This window comes from Tachysurus fulvidraco, chromosome 7, assembly GCF_022655615.1.
Source record: "Tachysurus fulvidraco isolate hzauxx_2018 chromosome 7, HZAU_PFXX_2.0, whole genome shotgun sequence".
NCBI classification, from domain to species: Eukaryota; Metazoa; Chordata; class Actinopteri; order Siluriformes; family Bagridae; genus Tachysurus; species Tachysurus fulvidraco.
Window position 1 is genome coordinate 4,255,846 of NC_062524.1, and position 11,429 is coordinate 4,267,274.

An 11,429-nucleotide genomic window follows, 5' to 3' on the forward strand; every position below is an offset into this window, starting at 1 on the left:
GTTCTCTTGTTTCTTTTCTCTCCAAATGTTTATTCTGTGTTTTGCCACAGCTTATATCATAACAAACACAGCTTTTTAATCCCAGAGATCTAATATCTATTACCAGAAGTGCAGAATATCAACACTCTCAGATTTTCTTTTTAAAATATTCAACCATACATATAAAAAATAATAATAAGCAAATAAATAAATAAACAAGCCAACCGTCTGTTTTCATCAAGCTCGTGTTTAGTGAAGGATGAAATGAGGACATCATGATGTAGTGCACTGCACTTGTATACAGAGGAATCCTCTCCAGGAAGAAACACAAGGTCCGAAGTGGATGTGTAACGTGATACGGTTTCACCGTGTTACACAGACTAATCCCAGCTAATCACGTTCATCCACTCTATAGTGCAAGTGAGAAAAATGACAAAAAGCATATTGTGCTGTATGTCATACAGCATGTACTGAAATATAAGGACTTTAATGATCAGATTGTCCTGAAACTCATTGTGAAATGTCTCATGAGTGAGGAATAAAGCAGGACCAGGAAAATGACCACCGACAGCAGAACAACTTAAATTGTAATATTTTCCAATAACAGCATGAGAGAAATGTTTTATTCGTCTTATACCTCGGCAATATTACTTAAATTAAAGGGATTATTTTTATCCATTTTTAGTTAAGTGGAATGTCCGTGAAACAAGAATCGACTCCAGAGTCGATTCCCGTTATCAGCTACAAACAGCAGTCCGTCGCATTAATCAGTAAAACGTAACGTTACCGCTAGACTCCTTCCATAAATAGCTGTTACTATAGAAACCATAACGTATCGGCAGATACGAACCGAACGGATATGAATTCGCAGCAGGGGCTAGTGTCTGAGCTGCAGCTACAGGGGGAAAAATAAATTAATTTAAAAAAAATTAAAAAAAGAATCAGCACCTTCTGACCAATCAGCATTGAGAATCCGGCAGCGTTGTGGTATAAACTTTATTTAATATATTCGAAAAGTCTGAACTGCCTCAGGGTAAAATGGCTCTAATATCATTATTCACATTATTCACATCACATCCTGACAATCAGGAGCTATGGGGCTAGTGTAAATGGTTTACATTTCATTTTTGGCCTCGCGCTCCGGTATAATTGGTGGAAAAACACACAGGAGTTTTAGTTATTGAAATATGTTCTGAGAGCAGAAACTGACTAGCCGCTAAACCAAAACGATCACGACGTCCTGCTAGCCTCAGACCTCCGCTATAGAATCAATGGGCTCGACCTGTGGTTCAGTGGGAGGAGTAGAAGCTTCGTCTACAGACTGAGGATAATCTTCACGTGCAGCCACGGCTACCAACACCTCCTCCACCACCTCCTCCACCTGCTTAAAAAAAAGATTAGCATTAAAGTAAATGCATGCCAAGATTGAACAAAAACACAAATGAATCTGAACATTCAACTAGTCCTAACATCATAATCTTCATGCTAATATTATCTCAAATTGAATCCTAATGGCTAATCTTTACCCTAGCTTGCTAATTCTACCCATATGAGTGAAAACCGTAGTGCAGATCTTAGGTCCTGGCATTCCTTGTGCCTTTAAGGAGTATAAGTGTTACATAGGCAGAAATATATTCCATATCGATTAATAAATAGTTTAAAAGGAACTCAGTTCTGTTTAAAGTTCAGTGTGATATCATGGCTTCAAGACATTTTTTATTTCTCAGTAGTTCTTGTTTTGAGCCGTCGGGTTTCTGTACCTGAGGAGGTGCACTCGCTTGTTGAGGAGGAGCAGGACGAGCTAGAGGACCTTCGGTACGCTGGACCACGCCGGGCAGCTGGAGAGCGAGAAAACATTAACCTTTATACTTCATAAAGACAGTGACATGACATTAATCATCAAATACAAAGCATTTCATCTTCATCTACTCTGTCCTGGTGGAATATATTCCATTACCATTCATTCATTCATTCATTCATTCATTTTCTACCGCTTATCCGAACTACCTCGAGTCACGGGGAGCCTGTGCCTATCTCAGGCGTCATCGGGCATCGAGGCAGGATACACCCTGGACGGAGTGCCAACCCATCACAGGGCACACACACTCTCATTCACTCACACACTCACGCACTACGGACAATTTTCCAGAGATGCCAATCAACCTACCATGCATGTCTTTGGACCGGGGGAGGAAACCGGAGTACCCGGAGAAAACCCCCGAGGCACGGGGAGAACATCCAAACTCCACACATACAAGGCAGAGGTGGGAAATAAAACCCCCAACCCTGGAGATGTGAGGCAAATGTGCTAACCACTAAGCCACCGTGCCCACTATTCTAATTACCATTATTATTATATTCATTTTTACCAGTTTGTTACTATTACAACTACAACTATACGATTTTTAGTAATTGTAGTAATAGTAGTTATAGCATTAATAGTCATTTATAGTAGTAGCAATGTCTGTATTAGTACTGACGGTATTTGTAGAGGTAGTAGTATTGATAGTAGCAGTAGTAACATTAGTATTAGTAGAAACAGTATTTGTAGTAGCATTGAGAGTTCTAATACTAGCAGTAAATATAGTAATAGTAGTATTGTAGTAGTATTGATAGCAGCAGTATTCACAGTAATAATAGTAGTAGCAGTATTTATAGTAATAGTAGTATTGACAGTATTTGTAGTAGTATTGATAGTAACAGTAGTAACAGTAGTATTAGTAGTAGCAGTAACAATAGCAGCACTGCTGTAGCCCACAGACACGGTTACTAAAGACAGTATGTTGTTGTCATGTGTTTCATTAACAAACCACACTAACATGCAGGCCTCCTTTGGCCAGAACGCTGAGTCCAAACAGAATGGTGACGATGCAGACGATCAGCTCCACCACCAGGAACAGCACCAGTGTAGCCAACAAGCCGTCAATCAGGAGCTAAACTCCGCCCACAATCAGAGACAACAGAATCAGGTGTAACTCAGTCAGAACATATCACAACATATAAAAATATACACACAAACATTATTTGTAATTAAAGCTGTCTTAATCAGAAGTCCTGGATTTCTTTTAGCTTTGTTTTATCTTCCTATAAAATCCTAGTAAAATATAATATAATACAATAACATTCAAAACACTGTCCAAAGTGCAAAATGAACAGCAAATGATAAAGTCCAATTAAGAGACTGGTGAAGCAAATTAAAGACGATACACTGAGGTGCCAAAGGTGCACAGAAGAAAAAAAAACACAACAATAGAAATGAACACTAAATAATTAACTCGATTATGTGAACTGAAGTGTACAGTCGCTTAACTGGTCTACATCCATGCATTACAGAACCTCAAGCACAAGAGCAAGTGTTACTTACTTTACAGGTTCTTTCGACTGTATCAGCGCATTTCTTGAAACAATATTGTTGCTTTGGGAAAGCAGACACAAGAAACAAAGCTGGATTCAATTTACCAAAAGACCGAAAACATTTAACTTTAAACTCGCGCTGTATCCAAAAGCTGAGTATTCAACAGAAACTGTTACAGTTTTTTTTTCTTTTCTTGTCAAACTGCTCTCTCCAAAAATCTGTACCAAGTGCAAATTTTCTCGTATTTAGGTCTAAATGTGATACAGATATAGTTTTTAAAGAAACAAATCACCAACCGATTGAATTCAGATCTAATCCTCATTCGCACGTGAGAATCGGATAAAGGTCCGATGTGTGCGCGGGTGAGAAATTTACCTAAACCGTATAAGAGGCACAGAAATCGACTCTGTAATAAAAGCTTGTGCTGAAAGTTCACTCGTTTTGTAAGATACACAATAACAGAAAAGTCTTGCATTGCATCATGCACGTGGGTTTGTTCATTTGGAAAAGGTGAACGTGTCAAATGTCGATCGGATTTACATCTCCGTCTACGTTATGGAATACTCGCATTGCTTACAAATGAGAATGTGAAGCGTTGCAAAAAAAAAAAAAAAAAGAAGAAGGCAGAATGACCTTAAAAATAAATACACAAACATAAAAAACATGTATGCGTGACCAAATGACAAGAGACCAAATGACAACACAAAACACTGTCAAAAAAAACACTGAAGAAAAGTGACATCACACCATGACACCATGACATCACACAGCTCACTTTGTGCACAGGTGCACTGTCATGCTGGATCAGTGTTTTTATGTGTGTTAGCTCCCCAGTTTTGTGCGAAGAAACAGATATACTGTAAGTGTGCTAATCAGGGGGTGCACATACTTTTGGCTGTGTACATGTACTCCAGTAATCATTATGTAACCGCATATCCCCATGTAAATTTAGTCACTACTGGGTCAACGAACAAAACGTTAACAAATCTTATAACCGAATGAATCAAATGATTCAAATCACTAAAATGACTCATGAGAATCGTTTCTTTATTATTTCTTTGGTCGTGTCTTGAGATCTTCTCTATATACAAAATACATGCCAGGTATTTTAGAGACAATGGCTTCTACAATCATGCACAGTTCCTTATTTAGCTCTAGCTTCTAGACTCCGTTGACCCCAGCTATAAAAACTCACACACTGTTTAACGCTAACATTCATTTATCGTAGAATGACCAGACAGATGAGGTTTCTGACCTGGCTGCTGACTCACAGAGCTTCATCAGTGTGTGTATATGGTGCAGAGAGTGTGGGGGAAAAAATCATCCCTGTAAACTGACTCTGAATCAGTGTGTCAACTCGGTGCAGGTCTTATTACCAAATTCTTTTTGCACTTTGGTACAGTCCTTTGAAATGTCATCTGTGTCATTTTTTAATGAAAAACTGTAACAGAACACACTAACACGCTAACTGATTAACCCTGACCCTAACCGATATGTAAATATTGTTCTAAGCACTTTTGGGATAATTAGTAATAAAACCATACGCATGCAGATGCCCTGATGATGATATTGTTACTATGGCAATATTCTTGTTAGACAGAAAGCAGGAGTTTAATCTTTTAATTGCTCGTGCAGATAAAAACGCATCCCGGGCTTGTTAGTCAGCGACTAGAAATGGTGTTAATGTATTGTGTGTGTGTGTGTGTGTGTGTGTGTGTGTGTGTGTGTGTGTGTGTGTGTGTGTGTTACCACAGCGTAGATCTCCAGTCTCCTGCAGTGCTCACAGTGATACGAGTCCTGTCTGTAGGGAAGGTGGCGAGACAGGAGCCCCAGAGCGGCCGTCGTGAACGCAGCACTTACAAGGTGGATAGCCAGTGTCGCTTTTACCTACACTCACAGAGAGAGAGAGAGAGAGAGAGAGAGAGAGAGAGAGAGAGAGAGAGAGAGAGAGAGAGAGAGAGAGAAAGAGAAAGAGAGAGAGAGAGAGAGAGAGAGAGGCAGAGAGAGAGAGAGAAAGTGAGAGAGAGATAGAGAGAAAGAGAGGCAGAGAGAGAGAGCAAGAGGAGTAGAGGATCGAGAGAGAGACGCGATAGAGATGGTTCTAGTGAGAGAGAGAGATAGAGCAGCGAGCAGAGAGTGTAGAGTGAGAGAGAGAGAGAGCAAGAGAGTCAGCATCATGAGAGTCTGCTAGAGAGCGAGATATATATAATCAGAGGCTAGAGAGTCAGAGAGAGATTAGCATAGAGCGAGAGATAAAAGATAAGATATGACTCTCTATATGATATAATAGTATACCCAAACTACGATCTTTACATATGCCTCATTCTCCTCAGACAGTCTCCCTTCATATATCTCATATCTCTCACTCGAGCATCTTAATTCTCTATATCATATATCATCATACTCTCTCCCTTATCTTCTCTCGCCTTCTCTCTCTTTCGCTACCTCTCTCTCTCCCTCTCTCTTCCTCTCTCTCTCTTTCTCTCTCTCTCTCTCCTGCTCCTCCTGCCTCCTCCTCTCTCTCTCTCTCTCGCTCTATTCCTTCTCGTTCTTTCTCTCTCTCTCGTTTCATCTCTATGTTCTCTCTCTCTCTACTGCATATCATCATCTTATTATTATTTTATCCTCTCTCCTCTCTCTCTCTCGCTCTCTCTCTCTCTCTACATATCCTAGATCTAGAGAATGCAGAGTAGAAAGAGAGAAAGACACACCCCTTTACATCTCTTTAATCAGAAAAAAGTAAGAAAACATTGATTAAAATTGAACATCGTAATAAAACATTCGAAATAAATGAATTAAATAACAAATATAAATAATACAGAAGACAAGAAAAGGTCACATACATATATAATAAAAAATTAGATAAATAATACAGTTACAATGAATGAAGGGGGATCACACGTAAATATTTAGGAAACCATCATGATCAACTTTTTTTTTTAAAACAAATTCTATCTTTAAATAAGATTTTATAAAGCCTTTAAAAATCTAGTCATCTTGTACTTATGTCACAAACACGGTGCCTTCTTCTTACTACGTTTGTATTTTGAACCAAAGATGTCAATTTTAGGCTTCCCTTAAAGTCTGACACCCCTCCTCCAGTAGATGGAACTAAAGAGGAACTAGAGGAACTTTTAGAAAACAAATGAAAAAATGTTTCAAGCTGTGCACAAAAGGGGCAGCCTTCCCTACCTGTGGGGCAAAAGGGGCAGAATAGTGCTCTGTGTCGGTTTGTGGCTATTATACCATGCACAATCCTCCACTGCAGGTCTCCTGACTTTTTCCTCAATGGGGGTTTGTACAAGGTCCTCCAGCTACCTCTGGGTGAAGAGCCTGATCCAAAACATTCTGACCATTTGGACTCTTTAACACTCCCAAGCTCGTAGAGGTGCAGCACTTTTACACACAGTACAAAGAGTGCTTTCCTCCCCATGACACTGAGATGTCCCAGTTGACGTGTCACAAAGGACAGAAGACCACCCTCGGTTTCTTGCAGCATGCCATTTGCAGAAAGCAGGACCTCCAGCTCTTCCTCTCTATCGGATGTGATCAGGGAAACTCTGTGATCCTGTGGAAATCTCTCCAGCGAATAGGTCAGCAGGTTTTGAGCCACTCGAACAGAGGCTAAATGCTCAACTTTGGAAATGTTTGCAGCAACTAGAGCATTTCTTAGTGATACTGATTTAAGAATGTCTACCTCCAAGGCAGGGTTGAAAAACAGAGCTTCTTCCATTAACCAGGAATGGTGAGAGTGATTTGACTCTTGGGAATAGTTCAGCAAGGTCCATGATTTTAGCACGGACTTATAGAAACTTACATCAGTGCATTTATTGTCCATCATTAACAAGTGACAAACAGGTTCTCTCGCTCTTCTCAGGGGAGCACAGGTAACCCCAGACCAGCTTACATCCTCTACATAAAGGAGTCTTTTAGCTGTCTGAAGTCTGAAAGGCTTGGCTCACGTCTTGATGTCAACGAGCCCTTGACCTCCCTTTTGCCCGGGCAGATAGAGCACTGAAGCCTTCAGTCAATGTTGACCTTAATTTACATTTAAATGTATGCCATTTAGCAGACACCACATCCCTGACCAGTAAATATTCTTTATGGCATCTTCGGGAGGTTCAGGCACAGTCATCTTGACCCAAAGATGAGGTGACCGGTGTATTGCAGACCAGAACTCTTCCCATGTAGGATAGCTGGGGAGCAGCCATTGCCAGTGAGACACCCGAGCACGCACTTCCTCCACAAGGCCCTACCAGTTCTGTTTCTTATGTACGTCTGTCCCTAAAAACAAGCCTAAGTATTAAAAGCACTCCTTCCCTCATTTCAATCCACCTGAGAGAAACTGTTCTCTTGTCCACAACATAAAGCATCACTTCTGGTCAAGAACTTTGGCAGAAGACGCTTTACCATGGCTTTCTTAGTGTCCTATTAGATGTCGATCATCGTGATTAACTATAATTAAAACTGTAAGATCATATGCATAAGCTGAGAGCTTGACAGTCTGTCTGGGAGTCAGTGTGTTAATCTGCAGACCAATTAACTCACTTCTTAACCTGCACCTAAGGGTTCAATAACAATGCCCCTTTGAAATCATATAGGGTGCTGAGGGCAAAAGCCATTTTAACCAAACTAGTAGCCTCACTATAGAGTACTCTGATTATTTTAAATAAAATATTCCCCAAAACCAAAGGCTTTATGAGTTTCAAAAAGATAAACAATGTCTACTCTGTCAAAAGCTTTCTCTTGATCCTGTGACAAAAAAACCCCAACATTAACATTTTTTTTATTTGTTGACTTACCCAGAAAAGAGAAGGGAACCTCCCAGCATGGATCAGGATGGAACCGGAGGCAAGAATCTAAAAAAAAAAGACTTTAAAGTTTGGTTTATTGCTGAAACAAGAAATCTACCTTCAATATAGAAGTTATGTTGTTATAAGTTGTTATAAGTGGCCTGTCTTGGTGTTTAAGCTGCGTTTCCAAATTTATTTATTTATTTTATATATATAGACCTGAAGTCAAAGTATTATCTAGGGTTAGAATAACCTTAACCCTGCCTTAACGCTTGTTAAGGAAGATCAGCGTCAGGATTCACCTGAATGACGATCACGACCACTACAATGAGGTCAGGGGTGAAGTGAACTTCATAGTAGATCTGAAGCACGGTGATGCTCAGACACAGACACAAAATAGCGATGATGATCTGGATCGACTGAAATGCAGAAAAGAACATTCACAACATGCGAAACATATCCTGTGCTACAATCAACACAACACAGGGTTTTAAAAAAAAGGTCTAAGTTAGGATAATTTTGGGTTAAGATACGTATCCTACGTAGGTCCCTAAGGGGATATCTGACTCACCCCTAAAGCTTTGGGTTCCACCTTCTGGAAGGTTTTCACCTGTCTGGGCGTCAGGCTGACTGCAGGCTGAGCCGGGGCTTGACTCTCAATCCCCATGCTGTTATTATGTTATGATTATTACAGAAAGAAATGCCAGAGTGTCACGAACAGGGCCTTAAAAACAAAGGAAAAGAAAGCAGAAAAAAGTTGAGAGGGTGAGAGATGGAGCGAGGAGAAGGCGGATTCGGAGAAAGAACAGTATTGTAGAATAAGGATTGTTTTTATATTTTTTTTACATGTTATTATGTTCGTCTATTTGCATATTTGATGATATATATTTTAAACCACAACAGACCACAACACTTTGCCTTGATTATATGTATCTATTGTGTGTATTGTGTGTATTGTATCTATTGTGTGTATTGTGTGTATTTATATTGATTTATCCCCTCTGAGCTGCTCTTATTTCCATATCCAGCCTTGTAGACACACCCACTCACAGCCACTCCCACTCCCATATATGGAATCAATAACACGCCTACTCAGGCACGTTTCTCATACTTGTTTCCAGATACAGACTCAAGGACACGCCCAAACTCCAAACCCATCTCCTTTCCATATAAGGCTTTGAAGACACACCCACTCACAGTCACTCTGTTCCATATAGTCTTGAGGCCACACCCACTCAGAAACACATCATTTGCATGCATCATTTGCAAGACATGTCCACTCAGAGACACTCGTTTTCATATATAGAGATCCACACGCCCATTTCCATATACGCCCAATTCAGATTTCTTATCTATATCCAATATTCATAGCCATTTCTGACCTCATGGACTGTACCCGCCCTCTTAGAGCTGCTTTCATTTCTACATTCAGCTTAAAGCTCATGTAGAAACACTCATTTTTATAAATAACCTCTCAGAGACACATATGTTCAAGAACACACCCAGTCAAATTTACACATATGAACTAAAGGATGCTTATGGCACGCCGAGTCTCATTCTCAAGTATAAACTGAAGGACACGCCTACTTAAGGCATGCCCAGTCTCATTTTACATATGAACTTAAGGACACGCCCGCTTAAGACACGCCCATTTTACATATTAACTGAAGGAGACGCCCACTTAAGGCACGCCCAGTCTAATCTTTACATATAAACTAAAGGACACGCCCACTTAAGGCACGCCCAGTCTCATTTTTACATATAAACTGAAGGACACGCCCACTTAAGGCATGCCAATTTCACATATAAACTGAAGGACATGCCCACGTAAGACACACCCAGTCTCATTTAACATATAAACGGAAGGGCACGCCCACTTAACGGACACGCCCATTTAAGGCACGCAGATGAACTGAAGGACACGCCCACTCCAATATACAGTATAAGCTCAAGGTCAAAATAAGTCGTTTTATTTAAAAATAAAAATAAAAAGATTCATATTTTTGGTAATTAATTAGTATCACATATTTCATATTTAGCATCATGGTGCTATTTATTTGCCAAAACGGACTATTTTGAATGGAAAATGCAGATGCATTATGTTATAACGCGTTATAACATGACTGGGACGTCCTGAGCGCTGCGTGTCTCACATCTCTCACATTATCTCTGCTTGGACTTTAGTTAGAGATCCGAATGCGTGCTGTGATGGCGTCCTGTTCAGTCCCGCATTGAAGATGAAGAGGAGGAGGAGGAGGAGGAGGAAGAGGATGATGGGAAAGACACTGCGGCACTCGGATAACTTCCATGACTCAGGGATTTTCTTTTAACAGAAGGACTGAGCAGTGTAGTGTTTATAACGAGTATTAATACTGCAGATGGAGAAAAGGAAACCGGACAAATATTATAAAGTTAAATCAGTGCGGAAACAAATAGATAAATAAACACGACAAGGTACAACATTATCACCAGGTAGGGAAAAATCCTCGAGTTGTCACCAGCTTCAAATGCCAACGCAACCGTATCTCCGTCTATCTGCCTTCACACGAAGGGAATAAAGATTCATTTTATTATTATAATAATGCAAGTTGATCTCTCAGCGCGTGCCCGTGCCTGCGCGCGTCCGCGAACCGAGCCTTAGAATAACTATTTTTACATCCAAACACGAGTCCATCATCAAGCACCTTGGTTTAAAATGTGCAAACAAAATGACACATAAAAGCAGGAAAACCGAGATGACGTGATGACTAAATTTAGCAGCCTACCTGCAGAAAGCTGGAGCAGGATGATGGAGAGAGAGAGAGAAACAATCCGTATACAGGATCTTATCCCCTGCACAGCAGCAGCTCTGGTGTCCAGCTGTCCGCACACACACACACACACACACACACACGTACAAACACAATGAGGAGAAAAAGAAATAAAACTAAAGTTCAATAAAAAGACAAGAGTGAAGAGTTCAGTGTGAAGATGCTTCACTGCTGATTCAGCCAGATTAAGAGGATCTTAGTGCCACCTAGAGGCTAAAAAAACCCAGACAGTCTTTATTAAAGAGGTAAAGATGCTCAGATACTAGTGCACTATTACTAGTATTACAGGGATGTGTCGGCTCAGTGGTTAAACTGTTGGACCACTGACCCGGAAGGTCACGAGTTCAAATCCCAGGTCCATCAAGGTGCCACTGCTGTCCCCTGAACCCTCAACTGCTCATTTGTAAAAATAGAAACAAGTCACTCTGGATAAAGGTGTCTGGTAAATGTAAATGTACTCAGAATCAGTTTCGTTCTCATAATGCTTTATGT

The 11,429-nt window shown here is 40.3% G+C and overlaps 1 protein-coding gene across 3 annotated transcripts; it reads right to left on the reverse strand.

The window, feature by feature from the left end:
- Nucleotides 1–212: 212 nt before the first annotated feature.
- On the reverse strand, nt 213–11,145 carry si:dkey-81h8.1 (uncharacterized protein LOC100034657 homolog). 3 transcript variants are annotated; one of them, XM_027177858.2, is made up of 9 exons: nt 10,893–11,145; nt 8,699–8,851; nt 8,430–8,546; nt 8,137–8,193; nt 5,084–5,221; nt 3,344–3,394; nt 2,799–2,912; nt 1,740–1,817; nt 213–1,363 (listed from the first exon to the last, which is right to left on the reverse strand). In XM_027177858.2, the coding sequence occupies exons 2-9, from the start codon at nt 8,792–8,794 to the stop codon at nt 1,229–1,231; spliced, it is 786 nt and encodes a 261-aa protein (XP_027033659.1). In that variant the 5' UTR covers nt 8,795–8,851; nt 10,893–11,145; the 3' UTR covers nt 213–1,228. The 3 variants fall into 3 exon arrangements, with proteins under 3 accessions (XP_027033659.1, XP_027033662.1, XP_027033661.1); XM_027177860.2 differs by having other exon boundaries at nt 216–1,360; nt 10,893–11,141; XM_027177861.2 differs by lacking the exon at nt 3,344–3,394 and having other exon boundaries at nt 215–1,363; nt 10,893–11,142.
- Nucleotides 11,146–11,429: the final 284 nt, after the last annotated feature.